This window comes from Heptranchias perlo, chromosome 25 (genome assembly GCF_035084215.1).
Source record: "Heptranchias perlo isolate sHepPer1 chromosome 25, sHepPer1.hap1, whole genome shotgun sequence".
Lineage (NCBI taxonomy): Eukaryota > Metazoa > Chordata > Chondrichthyes > Hexanchiformes > Hexanchidae > Heptranchias > Heptranchias perlo.
Genome location: NC_090349.1, coordinates 12170059 through 12189195, shown reverse-complemented (window position 1 = coordinate 12189195; position 19137 = coordinate 12170059). Strand labels below are relative to the sequence as shown.

General features: G+C 42.7%; 1 protein-coding gene across 2 annotated transcripts in view; it reads right to left on the bottom strand.

Moving 5' to 3' along the window:
* The window catches only part of cita (citron rho-interacting serine/threonine kinase a), a 204162-nt gene that overhangs the window by 141449 nt on the left and 43576 nt on the right, over window positions 1-19137 (bottom strand). For both annotated transcript variants that reach the window (XM_068005625.1, XM_068005626.1), the window contains exon 13: window positions 13124-13243. In XM_068005625.1, coding sequence (XP_067861726.1) covers window positions 13124-13243 — 120 coding nt within the window. The remainder of the gene's footprint in view (window positions 1-13123; window positions 13244-19137) is intronic.

Genomic DNA, 19137 nt, shown 5'->3' with positions numbered 1-19137 from the left:
ACTAAATCATCCACTTCTTGTATTTATCACAGGCTAAAGTGGTCCCCCAGTGCACAGAGCTGTCAATCAAGCTAGCTTCAAAAACACAATGAAACATAATGAACAAGGCACCATTTGATTGAATTGTTACTTGCATCTCATCCAGGCTTTACATACCCAATTAATGGCTTGACAGTCACAATCGGATTAGTCCTATGAATAGCATTCAGCGCCCAATTGATTTGCAAATCAAAATACCTGGGCACAAGTCCACTTACGGGAGGGATTGGTGGCGCTAACCCAAGAGAATATTTAAGGGATCCAAAGTTTGTTTCAGTCTGCAGATCCACTGGAAAATTTGAAGTCCAGCATCTATGCCTTGGAAAGCAGCCCACATTCCTAACTGCTACAGTGAGGCAGCTTGAAAAGGTATTCGATCCAGACAGTTTGGCTTCTCAGATTCCCTGTTGGACTATTAGAAGCATGAGGGAAACTTGCTGATGTGAGACATCTGCCTGGTGTATATGATGTTGGATTATCCTGTTTATGCACATATATATGCTGTCAAGGTTGGATTTGGTTGGGGTGCCCTGCTGCTAAATAGTTTAAGTCACCATCGGGGCTCACACATGACATATGACTATTTGAACAATATATCAGAGGGCAACTGGTGTCCTGGGAACCACATCTCACCAAGAAGTCAAAGCCACCAAGAGAAGGGTAGAGGAAATAAAAACAAAGTCACCTGTGAAAAGCTGCATCTGGATTGACCACATCAAACTCTGATGGCACTCGATTTGCCCAATACTCCAGGAGCATTCTGGAGGGCAAAGATAATCCTAGGCTGGTTTTCCTTGCTACCAACCACCTCTTCAAACTCCTCACCCCAACTCCCTCCACCTCCACCAAGTGCAAGGAGCTCTTGGATTTCTTTGTCTCCAAGATAAAAACCATCCGTGCAGCTACCTATGCTGCTTCCCCCTGCCCCACAAAGCCAAACTTTCCCCCAGCCCCGTCCCCAGTGTAGCCCAAAACGCTTGTCCTTCTCTAGTTTCTCTTCCATCTCTTCTCCACTTCTATATGCTCATCTTATACAAGAGACCTAGCACCTATTCCCTTGACCCCAATCCCACTAAACTCCTAGTGAACCAACCTCCCTTTCTTGCCTCTATTTTAGTGCTCTCCAGGCACCATACAACTACCGTCCAAAATTGCCATCACTCCTCTCTTCAAAAAAACACTCAACCTCGACCCCCCTTCTCATTAAATTACTGTACCGTCTCCAATCCCTTTTCCTCTCCAAGGTCCTAGAACATGTTACTCCCAGATCCATAACCATCAATTCCCCGTTTGAATCCATCCAATTGGGTTACCACCACTCCCATAGCACCAACAAAAAGGCCCTAACCCCAATTATTAAAAGCATGCTGCATGACTGTGGCCATGACACATTATTCCTCTTTGACCACTCTGCAGTCTTCAAAACAGTCATTTAATGCTCCCCAAAACCCAGCCCATGCTTGGTACCACTCTTATCTATCAGATTGAAGCCAGGGCACCTCTAGCAATAGCTTCTCTTCTTCCCCCCCCACCCCCACTCACTGTCATCTCAGGAGACCTCATTGGTTCATCCTTAGCCCCTTCATCCTTTTCATCTACATGGCAACATCATCCAGAGCCACCTTCCACACATAAGCTGAAGACACCCAGCTTTACCACCTCTCTTGACCCCTCCATTGCCTCTGTGCTATCAAACTATTTGTCCGACATCCAGGCTTGGACGAGCCATGATTTCTTCCACTTAAACATTAGAAAGACCAAAGCCATTGTCTTTGGCCCCTGTCACAAACTGCATACCCTTCCATCTCCACTGCCTCAAGCCGAATTAGACCGTTCCTAACTTTGGATCCTATTCGATCCCAAGCTCAGCTTCCAATTCCATATATCACAAAGATTGCCTAATTCCATAACATTGCCACCCTCTACCCCTACCTCAGCCCATCTATTGTTAAAACCCTCATTCATGTCTTTTATCATCTCCAGACACAATTACTCCAATGATCTCCTGGCCAACTTCCCGTTCTCCACGCTCTAAACTTTAGCTCACTGAAACTGTTGACATCAAGTTATGCATGCCTATCATACCCATGCTCACCGACCTACGTTAGCTCCAAGCTCCCAATGCCTCAAATTTAAAATTCTCATCTTTGTGTTCAAATCACTCCATGGCCTCATCCCTCCCTACTTCTACAACCTCCTTCAGCCTTATAACTCCCACCCCTCCCAACCAAACTCTCCATTTCTTTGACTCCAGCCTCTTGTGCATCTCCCTACCTTCAACCCATCACTGTCAGCCTTCATTAAAGCTGCCTAGTTGCATTCTCTGGAACTCCTTCCTTAAACCCTTCAACCTCATTCTCCTCTGAGCTTCCTAAAACCCCAGCCCTTTCATCAAGCCTGTGGTCACCCTTCCTAATTTCTTCCTCTTTGGCCAGTGTTCATTTTTCCTCATTCCTCTGTGAACCACCTTGGGACTTTTCCTACATTAAAAAGGTGCTACTGTCTCCACTGCTTACGCCATCCACGCTTCTCATGGACAGCCACCTATAATCGGGCAAATGGCACTATGTCATTACCACAGGAGTCAATTACAAAGTATATTTTATTGGGGGGGGGGGGGGGGGGGGGAGGGGAAACAAATAGAGAACAAAAAGAGAAACAGAGTTCTCACCCTGGACTAGTCATAACTCCTCGTCATAACTCTGGCAAAAAGCTGAGTTATACACACAGGATTTTTGAGGTGCCAGTAAGATTAGTCTGCTATTACCATAACCAGGCTAATAACCTACCAAATTCAGAGAAAAACCTCTGGAATATCTGCATAGGACAGAGATCTAAAGAACTAATGTCTTCAGAGTTAGAGCCATTGCAGGATTACATAAATCAAACACAATAGGCAAAGAATTCATACTAAACTCAGAATTGGTGAATAAGTACTTAACCCATAGCATTTGTGACTGCCTCAAACTATTACAGAATAGAAGCACCTTAGGTTCAAACATCAAGACATTGTGTGGTCCCTTGACAGCTGAGATAACGCAGCAATGTTTGCACCAGCTTCTGAATGGAGTTTCTGACTGAGAAAATACCATTAGCCATAAACTTGTTACTGAGATGTTAAAGGAGGATCTACAATCCCTGATGCTTTAGGAACTAAAGCAACTATCTTGGGGATTACCACCATGTCTAGATGTCTGCCAGCCTGAGCGTGTGCAGTGTGCACAACTACCCAAGATGCATCATTTTATCAGCCCTACTGAAATAAATCTCTCCAGTCTTTGGTTGTTTTTTAAAAATTATTTGAAAAAAAAACAAGGGCAAACTTCAAAACATTTATTCAAGAAAGCTTTAGATGGATTTTTTTTTAAAAAGAGGGGGTGTGTGTCTGAGCCAATGAAAAACAGACAGAGACCAACTTCAAATATGATAGACAGTACACCTGCAGCAGCTTTTATTATCAAATTCCAATTACTTTTCCTCAGTGGAAAACCCTGTCTTTTTGTATAGCAGTTTGTATATTCTTGAAAATCGATTTGATTACAAACTGGATGATGAACTTGAGCAGGTTTTAAATTAACATATTACCTTTTAAGTAAAATCTATTAACTTCCTTTTGTTATTTCAGAAAATGTGACATGCTGATAGAGAGGGGTGGAGAGGGATGGACAGGAAGACAAAGAGAATATCCTGTTATTAAGATTTCCTTAAAAAGCTGCAGTGGGGGGGGCAAAGCACAACAACAACAACTAGCATTTATATAATACCTTTAATGTCGTGAAACATTGCAAGATGCTTCACAGGAACGTTATCAAACAAAATTTGACACCGAGCCACATAAAGAGATATAATTTTCTGATTTTATTTCAAATTTCCAGCATCTGAAATATTTTGTTTTTATAATGAGATAATGGGACAGATGACCAAAAGCTTGATCAAAAGGTTTGTTTTAAGGAGTGCCTTAAAAGGAGGAGGGAGAGGTAGAGGCTGAGAAGTTTCGGGAGGTAATTCCAGAGCTACTAATCACTTGCTGTTGAGTGGAAAATCTCAGAATCGACAGGTCAATTAATATTTAACCATTTTACCAATTCTAAAATTCTAACCCCCTCCCCAAGAAATGGATTCTTACCTCAGGTGAATGTTTATAATCAACAGTAATATTGGCTATTAACAAATGATACTGGTTGCAAGCCCCAATCCCTTCAACCCACTTTCCAAGAGATGCAAAAATTGGTGATTGAATTTTGCTTATTAAAATTAACACATTTAATTAAAGCAGCCATGTGTTCATTTACTGATCCAGAGACACCGGATGCAATCTGTTTATTTATTTAGGCAGCTGTAATACTTATTTATTCAAGTAAAACAGCATTTACTTATTGTCCACTTAATTCAATGTTTGCAGAGATCTCTTAGAAACTTGCAAACCAGTGTGACCAGACCCAGCGCTTTGCTTCTCTCCCCACCCCAACTGTTGGTACTCTCCAGGAATCCACTAGTAAGTTAGAAACCCACATGCAGCCTCCCAGTTCTGACAAATGCCAGGGCCACCTCCCAAGTATTACCATTTACAATTTAAAAACAAGTCACTGGTTACATAAAATTGTAAGATTTGTTTAAATAGCTGCTGTGTGATGTAACACTATCATTTGCTATTGGGTCAAAACACCCAGAAGCAGTACAAGCTATTTTATTTGAATATTGACCTGATAACAACATGAATCAATTTGTTCACCAGTTTTTAATCCAAAAGAGCAACTTGGGACTCCTATTTTACGTAAATAATGTTTTCAGAGTCAATTTGCGTAATCATTTATGACTGACAGGAAGACGGGCCACTTGTAGAGGATGTTGGTTGCAGGGCCCACACTGCCCATGGCTTGTAAACATTACTGACAAAACAACATTTTATTTACCATTCCAGAGAGACAGTGACAGTGGAATCTGTAAATTTATTTATGGAGCCATGATCTTCGTTTATCTAAAAAACATATTTTTCCAGATTAATTACAAAACAATAATAAGAACATAAGAAATAGGGGCAGGAGTAGCCCATACGGCCCCTCGAGTCTGCTCCACCATTCAATAAGATCATGGCTGATATTCAACCTCAACTCCACTTTCCCGCCCGATCCCCATATCCCTTGACTCCCTTAGACTCCAAAAAAAAACTATCAATCTCAGTCTTGAATATACTGAACGATTGAGCATCCACAGCCCTCTGGGGTAGAGAATTCCAAATAGTCACAACCCTGAGGGAAGTAATTCCTCCTCATTTCAGTCCTAAATCGCCCACCCCTTAACCTGAGGCTATGCCCTCTAGTTCTAAACTCTCCAGCCAGAGGAAACAATCTCTCTGCATCTACCCTGTCAAGCCCTCTAAGAATTTTATATGTTTCAATGAGATCACCTCTCATTCTTCTAAACTCCAGAGAATAGAGGCCCATTCTTCTTAATCTCTCCTCAGGACAATCCTCTCATCCCAGCAATCAATCTGATGAACCTTTGTTGCACCGCCTCTAAGGCAAGTATATCCTTCCTTAGATAAGGAGGCCAAAACTGTACACGGTACTCCAGGTGTGGTCTTACCAAAGCCCTGTACAGTTCAATGCTTGCAGCAATTGATTACAAACCAGTGCTGCGAGACCCTCCAAATGCTGTCCTTGCCTTTCTCCCTCACACTGTTGACAGGCTTCAGGAATCCAACAAAGAGCCAAACTCCACATTCCACCCCCAGTTCTGCCAAGCCCAGATTCTCCCTCCACAGTGGTATCAAACCACAGGACACTACCCATGTCACAAAACATCATCACCCCCACCTTAAAGTCCCAAGATTGCTCCCCAGAACTGCTAAGCTCCATCATAGTTCCTCCTCAATACTGCTAATTATCAGATACCTTTGTATATTGATCTGATAACAACATGCTTCATCTTACATTAGATCTTGCTTTAAAAAGGTAAGAGATACATTAATTACATAGGTAATGGAAATTTATATAAATAAAATAAAGACCATTCATTCATGAATACAAGAATGATCAAGGCCACTGACTTATAGTTTTAAAAGAAAGGTGAACAGTTGTGAAATTCAATCCTAAAACACCAGTACAAATGCCAGAATACCTTGTAATAAAGACAGAATTTGCTTTCTTCAGCCACCATAAATCAGTGGCCCTGAAAATACATTATGCACAATACCCCTATGGTTATAAAACACCTTCATACTCACGGTGAGCACCCAGTGACAGAAACGTACCTCTTTTTTTCTTATGGTGACATTCCTAACTTGTATTTTATATTGCTAGAATCAACACACAAGGACACAAAGTATTTTTTCAATTGAAAACCATCAGCTTAAGCCAGACAGTATGACTGCCAGGCTTTCATCCAGGTTCAAGTTTGTTCTGGACCACACAATGATTGCCTGAAGTATTAACCATGGATGGCGGCAGGGAAAAAAGAGACCATTATTTACAATTCTGAAACCTAATGTCATATCTAAGATTGCCCGCATTATTGGTCGGAAGTATTTTGAGACACCATGCTGTTTAAGGGGTCATGCTTTTCAATTTGCCCGGTATGGCACAGTCACGATACAACAAGTTTCCTACATCGCCACAGCATTCCAAGCAATTGACAAACTGTGACTGACTGATGATGAGGTGCCTGTGCCTTGTGTTGGGATTCTGTGGGGATGTTTACAGGCTATCTGATCACAGATCAATAATAGGCCCCAATATGGGATAGTGACTTTGACAGCTGTTGCTGAGACCTTTTAAGAAGAGGGCAGGGTCAATGATTCGCTAGAGCCCTCTGTGACAGAGAGCTCGTGGGCAGAGACCGCTTCTGAAAGAATTATATTGGCAGTCTGCAACTGCTTTCAATCAGCAGATGAACTTTGTAAAGTTATTTGGTTTTAAAGTCAGTCCCAGCCTATCTGGGGAGTTAGGCTAGATTGAGCTTACAGTAAGTGGACTTCAGTTTTAGGTCTATGTTTAGAAAGAAAACAAGTGACTTTTTTTTGTATATTCAAGAAGCAGAGATAAATGTATATTTCATTGTGTTGTACCCCAGTTACTGTTCATTCATCTGCCTTATGTAAATAAAAGCACTTTTTGGTCTAAAGCCTCTCTCTGATGAGTATATATCCAGTCCGCCATTCAAAGAGATGAGAATCACATAGAATCATAGAAAGGTTACAGCACGGAAGGAAGCCATTCGGCCCAGAGTCCATTCCGGCTCGATACAAGAACAATCCAACTAGTCCCACTGCCCCGCCCGACCCCCGTAGCCCTGCAAATTTTTTTCCCTATCAAGTACTTAATCCAGTTCCCTTTTGAAAGCCATGATTGAATCTGCCTCCACCACCCGCCCCAGCAGTGCATTCCAGATCCTAACCACTCGCTGTGTAAAAAGGTTTTTCCTCATGTCACCTTTGGTTCTTTTGCCAATCACCTTAAATCTATGTCCTCTGGTTATTGACTGTTCCGCCAATGGGAACAATTTCTCTCGATCTACTCTGTGTGGACCCTTCATGATTTTAAATACCTCTATCAAATCTCTTCTCAATCTTCTGTTCCAAGGAGAACAACCCCAGCTTCTCCAGTCTATCCATGTAACTAAAGTCCCTCATCCCTGGAATATTCTAGTAAATCTTTTCTGCACCCTCTCTAAGGCCTTCACATCTTTCCTAACGTGCAGTGCCCAGAACTGGACACAATACTCCAGTTGTGGTCGAACCAGTGTTTTATAAAGGTTCATCATGACTTCCCTGCTTTTGTACTCTATGCCTCTATTTATAAAACCCAGGATCCTGTATGCTTTTTTAGCCGCTTTCTCAACCTGCCCTGCCATCTTCGAAGATTTGTGCACATATACCCCCAGATCTCTCTGTTCCTGTACCCCATTTAGAATTGTGCCCTCTAGTTTATATTGCCTCGTCTCATTCTTCCTACCGAAATGTATCACTTCACACTTCTCTGCGTTAAATTTCATCTGCCACGAGTCCACCCATTTCACCAGCCTGTCTATGTCCTCTTGAAGTCTATCACTATCCTCCTCACTGTTCACTACACTTCCAAGTTTTGTGTCATATGCAAATTTTGAAATTCTGCCCTGTACACCCAAGTGCAAGTCATTAATACATATCAAGAAAAGCAGTGGTCCTAGTACCGACCCCTGGGGAACACCACTGTATACCTCCCTCCAGTCCGAAACACAACCGTTCACCACTACTCTGTTTCCTGTCCTTTATCTAATTCTGTATCCATGTTGCTACTGCCCCCTTTATTCTATGGGCCTCAATCTTGATGACAAGCCTATTACACGGCACTTTATCAAACGCCTTTTGAAAGCCCATCTACACCACATCAACTGCATTGCCCTCATCTACCCTCTGTTACCTGATCAAAAAATTCTATCAAGTTAGTTAAACACAATTTGCCTTTAACAAATCGATGCAGGCTTTCCCTAATCAATCCACACTCGTCCAAGTAACTGCTAATTCTGTCCCGGATTATCGTTTCTAAAAGTTTCCCCACCACTGAGGTTAAACTGACTGGTCTGTAGTTGCAGGGTTTATACTTACACCCTTTTTTGAACAAGGGTGTAACATTTGCAATTCTCCAGTCCTCTGGCACCACCCCCATATCTACAGATGTTTGGAAGATTATGGCCAGTACCCCTGCAATTTCCACCCTTACTTCCCTCAGCAACCTAGGATGCATCCCATCTGGACCAGGTGACTTATCTACTTTAAGTACAGCTAGCCTTTCTAGTACCTCCCCTATCAATTTTTAGCCCATCCCATCTCTCAACTACATCTTCCTTTACTGAGACTCTGGCAGCATCTTCTTCCTTGGTAAAGTCAGATGCAAAGTGCTCATTTAGTACCTCGGCTATGCCCTCTGCCTCCATGAGTAGATCTCCTTTTTGGTCCATGGTCAGCCCTACCCCTCCTCTTACTACCCGTTGTCATACCTATAGAAGACTTTTATTTTGGTGCTAGTCTATTCTCATACTCTCTCTTTATCCCTCTTATTTCCTTTTTCACTCCCCTCTGAACTTTCTATATTCAGCCTGGTTCTCACTTGTATTATCAACCTGACATCTATCATATGCCCCTTTTTTCTATTTCATCTTATTCTCTATCTCTGTCATCCAGGGAGCTCTAGCTTTAGTTGCCCTACCTTTCTCCCACGTGGGAACGTATCTAGACTGTACCTGAACCATCTCTTCCTTAAAGGCCGTCCACTGTTCAGTTACAGTTTTTCCTGCGAATCTTTGATTCCAATTTACCCGGGCCAGATCTGTTCTCATCCCACTGAAATTGGCCCTCCTCCAATTGAGTATTTTTATATTAGAGTAGTCCATGTCCTTTTCCATAGCTATTCTAAACCTTACGATACTATGATCGCTGTTCCCTAAATGTTCCCCCACTGACACCTGCCCTACCTGGCCTGCCTCATTCCCCAGAACCAAGTCCAGCAATGCCTCTTTTCTCGTTGGGCTGGAAACGTAGTGGTCAAGAAAGTTATCCTGAACACACTTCAAAAATTCCTCCCCCTCTTTGTCCCTTATATTACTACTATCCCAGTCTATATTAGGGAAGTTGAAGTCCCCAGTTATCACAACTCTATGGCTTTTGCACCGCTCTGTAATTTCCCTGCAAATTTGCTCTTCCATCTCCTTCCCACTAGTTGGTGGCCTATAGAATACACCCAGTAGTGTGATGGCATCCCTATTGTTTCTTAACTCTAACCAAACAGATTCTGTCCTTGACCCCTCCAGGACATCCTCTCTCTCCAGCACTGCAATATTCTCCTTAATCAATACAGTCATCCCCCTCCTTTCTTTACTTACTCGTTAGAGAGCGAGATGCCGTCAGGGGATTCCTGGACTACCTGCCTGGTCTGTCTGGCAGTCACCCAATCCCTCTCTGCCTGCTGTGGGGTAACCACCTCCAGAAACGTGCTATCCATGTGGCTCTCAGCCTCGCGGATGTACTGCAGTGACGCCAGCTGCTGCTCAAGCTCTGAAATTGGGAGCTTAAGCTCCTCCAGCTAACGTCACTTCCTGCACCTGAGGGGACACGGGAAGTGTCCTGGAGTTCCCACATGGCACAGGATGTGCATTCGACCGGAGTACATCCCGGGCACACGGTACATTCCAGTAACCGGTGTACAGAGTAACAGTTTTCTTACGATCTATGGGTCTCAATGTTGTTTACCTAGATACTGGCTGGAAAAAGCACACTCTAAATCATAAGGGATAAGAGGTCTATTTATGGGAGTGGCTAGTGAAGCTATACCCAAGAAATTATCTAATGCAATAACCTGAAAACGTGATACAGCCCTATCGGTATAAAACAGCATATTCTAATATCACTATGATACATCTTTATTTAAAATTACACGTGCTTTTTTGTCTGAAACTACAGCAGCAATAAAGTTATGGATCCTTTATAGAACATGTTTTATTTTATACATTCCTATCAGACAGGTGTTGAAGGAGGTGAATTTTTAGATACAACCATTACCCTACTGATTGTGTGATCAAGAATAACTTTTGTTTTACATGAACAGGCCAAAGTGATTGATCTGGTAACTTAGTAGATGGGAGGTGTTGTTGGGGGGGGAAGAAAAGAGACAAAGGAGGACAAGATTCCATCTGCCTGAAAAGATCACATTTTTAACCACTTCTTTTACATGCATGTTGAGCAAGGAAGAAACATCTACAAAGAAACTTGCTTAGTGACAAAAAGCCTTTTGTTCGGAGGTGTGAGAAGATACCTAGTGCAGCTATATCCATGCAGCAGCCTTAGGTTCTTCAAATGTAAGGAATCTTACAACACCAGGTTATAGTCCAACTGTTTTATTTGAAAATCACAAGCTTTCGGAGGCTTTCTCCTTCGTCAGGTGACTATAACCTGGTGTTGTAAGATTCCTTACATTTGTCAACCCCAGTCCATTACCGTCATCTCCACATCTTAGGTTCTTCAGTTCACCATATTTCCAGGTCAGAGTGGCAAGGCAGAACTGCATGAGCTCTAAAGTATGTGTTTATGTAAACAAATGTCATGTGAAGGACTAAGAAAAGGACCATGAATATTGAAACACTTATTTTGGTCACAGAAACAGTTAAAAGTATCCAAGAGAGTTAAGTACTGTTCTAATATTTAATGTTGATTTAATTTGCTACCTTCTTGTAATAAAGAATTCATAGTCTAGCCTGAATTATATGGTCTGTCTGCATGGTGCTTTGACTGCTATTAGAGAGATCAGGAGTATATGATGGACATCCTAAACTATTTCCAGTAGAACAGCAGTAAAAGGGTAGATAACCCTGGAGGTACGCTATGTCCCATTCACTTTCCACACAAGATTTAAGTTTTTATTTGAAATGCAATAGTAATAAAGAGTGCTGGGAGAAGGTCTGAATCATAACAATGGCCACCGCCAACAACTGCAGGAATCCTATTTCTTCTGCTGCACTGCATCAGCATTCGCACTGCAAGGAGTTTATGCAAGGACAAGCAAGAATCTCCAGTCAGTGGTAAACAGCACTAAGCTGATCCGAACATACTTCACCAGAGTAGATGAAATTAATGCAATAAGTAGAAAGGACCAGGCCTCACAGCCTCTAATATTGTTACAACATAGACAATCGGTACCAACCTAAATGAAAGTGAAGTCTACTCCCTAATGTGTTGGGAGCATTCTTACATCAAAGTCAGAGTTGTCAGAGAGTGGAAAAGCTCAGGTTGACACTTCAGTGCAGTATTAAAAAGAATTCTGCACTATCAGATGTGTAGTTCTTCGGATGAGATGTTAAACCAAGATCCTGTATGCATGTTCCACTAGTTCAGGGGACATTTGGCACTATTTGAGCAGCTGGAAATTGTTGCAATGCCCTAACCAATAATCCTCCCTCAACCAATACCACCAAAAGTAGACTAATTAGTCAGTAAATCATCTCAATGCTGCTTGTGGAATCTTGCTCTGCGCACAAAGGCTGCAACATTCTCCTACATAAATGGTCACCACACTTCAAAATAATTGACCATGGGCAGCGATTGGGAACAGTTATGAGAAATGTTATGAAGTGCTATGTAAAGCACTTGACAAGAATCCTATACAAATCTGACAGACCTGCGAGTTTAGTTGATTGAAAAAGCAACTCAGGCACTTTCAGTTTCCATCTGTGACAACAAAGGCCTTTCAGCAAATACTTGGGACAGTACTGCGGGACAACATAACTGTCAGAGAGAAAAGGTTACTGTAGCGATGCAAAATTGAAGCCAAAACGAATTATCTGTTGATGAAAGCTCATACTTAATGATAGGGAATGGTACTGTTAAACCAATACAGGGATGTGGTCAATATACCATTTTGAAAGGGATTGGAAAAAGTTGTGATCATTCAGTTTTCCTTACTAACTTTCTTAGTTTAATCCTGTGCTACATAGAGGATGCTCGAGTGAACAGCATCTCCGTAAGGTCACTATTACAGTGTGGTATCCTTCTCAAAGAGCATGGTTTAAGTCAGAAGAAAACCAGTGCAGCATAAACCAGTACAAACCAGATAGCAACAATCCAACAACCAATTTGGTAAAGTGTCATCTACTGAGATAAATAGTATGGCTCTCAAAGTGGACCTTTCAAATACCAGTTTACCCCATAATGTTATATAAAGTCCACCTTGTGATTCAGGCTGTTTTTTTTCTTTTTAAATACATTCCTGGACATGGATCCATTACTAAACTGATTTTAGACAAACTCATTTCAATTTCAGGAAAGTAAGTTTAAGCAGCCATATAAGAGTCATTAGAATTGTGATAAACAATTATTTGGTGGCACGCTCATGTAAGACTAGAAATAAGTGGACTGGACACCATCATGGGGACTAATCATAGCAAGGGCCCTAAATCAGTTACATGTACTCATTAACCCTGAGCTGGATCAATTCAAATTTTCAGCTATTCATGAATAGAGCTTAGATAACACTTTACTGAATCAAATTGCTTTAAAACAGAATCCTCCTATTCTAGTTTTAGGATGTAGCAGACCGACGCCTCTCCATTCAGTTACCTGTTCCTTGATTTCTTGCAGCCTGCGGCTCTGCTCTTGAATGTCCTGCAGTAGCTGGAGTGCTTTGTCATCCTCTTGAGATACCTCTACACGTGCCTGCTCAAGACTGCGCTTCAGGCTCTGAGAAGAGTCAGAATCACAATATTAGACAATCAAGAAACCCAAGTACATTACTGCTATTTTATAGTCAGGCATGGAGACACAGTACTTGATCACATGGGTGAAAGGATTGAGTACATTGGAACAATTTAACCACATTTGAATAATGTTCCTTCAAAATGAAACTCATACATATTATCTATAGTGATCTATAGATGGAAAATCTCAAGCAAAGCTCTCTGTGACTCCTGCCCATACAAGACTGAATCACCTCAATTTAGCATCTTTGTCTTCTCATTCCCATGTTATAGTTGACTGTCATCAATGCTTTTGGTGATGGAGGTCAATGTATTATGAACAATTGAATAACTTCACACAAGGATGAGTTTTGTTTTTATATGTTGCAATAAAGTCAGGGACAAAAAAAATTACCGTACTAGAGACCTTTTTGGCAGAAATGTGTGCAACTTGCTTTTAATACCTCCTACAAAAATGCTCCTGTCAGGCATCGTCTTATGTTGCTTTATAGGAAAATTCAGTGATAAGACCACAAGAACTCATCTTATGACAGAAGACTGAAATCTACAGCATGTATGATTAATAAAACAACTTAAAATTTTGTTTACTGGTGTAAAAAGTGCTTACAAAAAGTCAAGAAACCCAGGAAGACAAGGAATGTAATTATGACCATATGCAAATTTAAAAACGTTAATTTAGAGCACAGGAAGGATGGAGTAAGCCAGCTGTCTGACATGCAAGGATTTCCATTATTTAAGTCATCAAACCAAACCATCAAGCAATCCACTGAAATAGTTTGTGTTTGCTTGATATGAAAGGCGCACACTCTCCCTACAGGATACAAGCCCACTTACCCAACCTCAGAAAATTTAGGTAGGCTGGAACCATGGCTTAAGTTCCCCCAAATATGTAGGGTAACTACTGGAGTTTAACCAGCCAAAACCACACAGCATATCAGCAGAGGGTACTGGTAAGTTTCCTGCAGCCTCTCCTCTACCCTTTAGCTTTTAGGGTTGTTCGGAGTTAAGTGGACAATCCCCACCTCCCAATAATAGGTCTATTGCTCAGGTCCCAGCTAATCAAAAGCACCCTGGCATCGTCATCAAACCAGTGGACAAAGGAGGAGCCATCGTCATACAGAACAGAACGGACTATTGCAAAGAAGCATACTGACAACTGGACAACCAGGAACACTAGACGGTTACCCGCAGATCCGACCAAAGAACACACCCACCAGCTCAACAAACTGATCAAGACCTTCGATCCAGACCTTCAAAGCATCCTACGCACTCTCATCCCACGTACTCCCCGCGTGGGAGACTTCTACTGCTTCCCAAAGATACACAAAGCCAACACACCCGGACGTCCTATCGTATCAGGCAACGGAACCCTGTGTGAGAACCTCTCTGGATACATCGAGGGCATCCTGAAACCCATCGTATAGGGAACCCCCAGCTTCTGTCGCAACACTACAGACTCCCTACAAAGACTCAGTACCCATGGACCAGTTGAACCAGGAACACTTCTCACCACGATGGACGTCTCGGCACTCTACACCAGTATCCCCCACGATGACGGCATCGCTGCGACAGCATCAATACTCAACACCGACAACAGCCAATCTCCAGACGCCATCCTACAACTCATCCGCTTCATCCTGGATCACAATGTCTTCACCTTCGATAACCAGTTCTTTACCCAAACACACGGAACAGCCATGGGGACCAAATTCGCACCCCAATACGCCAACATTTTCATGCACAAGTTCGAGCAGGACTTCTTCACTGCACAGGACCTCCAACCAACACTATACACCAGATACATCGACGACATTTTCTTTCTATGGACCCACGGCGAAGAATCACTAAAGAGACTACACGATAACATCAACAAGTTCCATCCCACCATCAAGCTCACCATTGACTACTCCTCAGAATCAGTTTCTTTCTTGGACGCATGAATCTCCATCAAAGGCGGGCACCTCAGCACCTCACTCTACCGCAAGCCCACGGACAACCTCACGACGCTCCACTTTTCCAACTTCCACCATAACCACGTCAAAAAGGCCATCCCCTATGGACAGGCCCTGCGAATACACAGGGTCTGCTCAGACGAGGAGGAACGCAATGGACACCTACAGACGCTGAAAGACGCCCTAGTAAGAACGGGATATGACGCTCGACTCATGGATCGACAGTTCCGACGGGCCACAGCGAAAAATCGCATAGACCTCCTCAGAAGACTAACACGGAACGCAACCAACAGAGTACCCTTCGTTGTCCAGTACTTCCCCAGAGCGGAGAAACTACGCCATGTTCTCCGCAGCCTTCAACATGTCATCAATGACGACGAACACCTCGCTATGGCCATCCCCACACCTCCACTACTCGCCTTTAAACAGCCACCCAACCTCAAACAGACCATCGTTCGCAGCAAATTACCCAGCTTTCAGGAGAACAGCGTCCACGACACCACACAACCCTGCCACGGTAACCTCTGCAAGGCATGCCAGATCATCGACACAGATACCACCATCACACAAGAAGACACCACCCACCAGGTGCATGGTTCATACTCCTGTGACTCGGCCAACGTTGTCTACCTCATACGTTGCAGGAAAGGATGCCCCAGAGCATGGTACATTGGCGAGACCATGCAAACGCTGCGACAACGGATGAACGGACACCGCGCAACAATCGCCAGACAGGAGGGTTCCCTCCCAGTCGGGGAACACTTCAGCAGTCAAGGACATTCAGCCACCGACCTTCGGGTAAGCGTACTCCAAGGCGGCCTTCGAGACACATGACAACGCAAAATCGTCGAGCAGAAATTGATAGCCAAGTTCCGCACCCATGAGGACGGCCTCAACCGGGATCTTGGGTTCATGTCACGCTACACGTAACCCCACCAGCGAACAAAAGTTATCTGTTTTTAATATAACGGGTCATTTGCTGTCTTTCTCTTCCTTCCGGATGTTTCTATGTTTCCGCCTCTCTCTCTTTTTTTTTGGTGTTTGTATATTCGGTGGCCCTGTAGGTAACACCTCTCTGTCTGAACACTCTGATAGTCTTTCCAACTGCCCGTTGCCAAGGCAATCTGTAATCACCAGGTATTGTTCTGTGATTTATAAATGCGATAGGTTCGAGGATTTCATTTCCACATTCACCTGAGGAAGGAGGAAGCCTCCAAAAGCTTGTGATTTTCAAATAAAATAGTTGGACTATAACTTGGTGTTGTAAAATTGTTTACAATGGAATAATGTAGACCTGCATGGTTGAGGTAGACTACCTAGTCGACCACAGAGAATAGATTTGGTCACAATGTCCCATGACCTGGCATGCCCTGTATGAGCTTATTCCAAAGAGACTCCAGTTACCTCCACTGTTCCCCTGCCCACCAATGCAAGAAAGATGTTCATTAGGTAACTGATGAGCACAGCCTTTAGCCCTCGCTAGGCAGAAAGGTGCTGGCTGTAATTCATTCCAAGTTGCTTTGTGAACAGCACAACTCACCATAAAATGTGCACGGGCATTGCCACCATCCTCCCAACAACAGCACAGAAAGCTATCAAACAGTTGCTTTACCTGTTCAAGGTGCAAAGCTTCAGCAGCAACTACTCGTCTCTCTGTCACCCAACCAAGGTGGGCACCAAACCCTGGATACCTGAGCCGTTCTTCATGCACCCAGCCTCCAGGTACACCCGCCCAGTACCAAGCCTCAAAATTTCCACATCAGCTATTGGATAGACATCTACCTTCAGCGTGATAGAAGGATCTACATAGGATACTGATGTGCCAGCAACTGAATACTTTTAATGTTCAAGTCCAATGCTGTGAACAGGGCTTACTCATCATTAACTGCTTAATCCAGTTCCTCATGCAAAGGCTTTGTCAAAGAGATATGCATGTCACAAGACTGTGCCCACCTTACTGAGCTACAAATTCCTGCAAGAGTTCCACTTCACACCTTGACCTGGAGCACCCTCAAGGGTTAAAGGAAGCTCTTCTGCTATATGCCCTAAGCACAACTACTTGGACACATGTCTTGTACGCCAAATTTAGTCCACATTGGGACTTTGCTTCAATTGAAGAAAGATGCCTTTAGCCTTCACTAGACAGACAGGAGCAGGCAGAAATTCATTCCAAGTTGCTTGGACATGGAAGGGTAAATGCCAATTAAAATTACTATTCCATAAAAACTTGGAACTCACACAGCTAAGAATAATGAACCAATTCCTAATGGAAGGTAGCAGGAATTATGATTTGTGGAGTCTATCATCATTTGAGCTCAAAATTAATTCTTCTGTTGCAGTCTGATGGCTACATGAAAACAAGTAACTCTGAAGCTTAATGTGAACAACTAGACTCCCGCATACATGGTCAGAATTATGTGAGGCAGTGTTAGTATTTCAGCTATTTTCTCAGGAGTTTGTTCACTGACCTAAAGTCCAGGACAGATCTGAAAGCTGGGTGTCAGCACCTGAGGTCTTCTTTCCAGACCCTTACTATCCTCTTTGCTGGTTTCTCTCAAACCCAAGTTTGTTCCCTTCTATCATGGCATTAAATGAAATCCAACTAGTACCCAGTACATAAATATGTGGTGTTCTGCTTGCACCCTCAAGGAATTCTCTTCTTCCAAGAACTCATGGTTTCCTTCTGTAGAGGTTTTAACAGGTACCAATTTTTACTAGTTTGTAAAATTTAATGGTCCAACAATTGCCTCATGTGATTAACAGGTTACATTATTGCCAATAAAAGCACACAATCCTATGCCTTAGCTGCTTGCATGAATCCCGTCTCAAATCACAGCCAGTGCTTCAATTACTGCCAAGCTGACTCAGGCTACATTTGGGCATAATGATGGAACTTACATAGGCTTAGGGGCATTTGAAGCTTGACATTTTAGTCACATTGGTCTTTATTCCAGTGTCAAATTTGCACCAGAATGCCTATGCAATTCTGGGTCTGGGTAGACTCTGATTGGAGCTAAGAAAGCATGAGCATGCAAAACCTGGAGCACTCCAACATCTACTCACAAGAGCACATTGACTGATGTTAATCTTAGGATGTGTTCCAGAAATATTTCTGACTTGAGCTTAGTTCTCTTCCTGACCTAGAGCTGAAGGCATGTTTCTTTCAGAAATTGAAACTCAAGAAATGTTTGGATCAGGCCTCAAGGATTCTGGTCTGAAAAATTAATCACCAACGACAGCAACTACTTGAGAGCTTGGAATAGGCATTTCAGTTCTAAATGCCACATCAGTGGACACTGCAATAAAGGTCGTGGATGTCAATCACTGGAAATCATCCATGGCAGTTCTAACAAATCTGAAAACCAGATGATGATATTGACGGAAGTTGTTTGGGAAAGTTCTGCCTAAATTTCAGTGGGTAAATTTACTGCAAGTTATGGAATGGAACTATACGGACAAGAAGTTCTCTGGTTCAATTCCTAGATCCGTGCTGAGTCAGTTAATCCCAAGGGGAACTCCATCTAACCTCAAGATTCATGTTAGAAAAAAGCAAATGCACACACTCATGCATCTGTTCCTGATCGCAAGCCAGTGGGCCATGGAAGAATTGTGCACAAGACAAAAAGGTCAAACTCGACTGAGATAGCTCCCCACGCTTGAATAGACTGTTGTTAATCACTGTCCAGGTTCATACATGAAAAAGGATCACTTGGGTGAGGTACTAGAGTGTTGCTGGTGCCCGTGAAATCATACCTAGTATGAATCGCTGCATTCAGGAGAAGAGCAAGAGGAGAAGAGAAAAACAAAGTCAGCATTTCATTAGAAAGATATGGAGATATTATAATACCCATACAGATTTATGTGATTGCACCATTACAAAGCATGCAGGCGTATACAACAAAAAGAAAAGATTTCAGCCTATGTC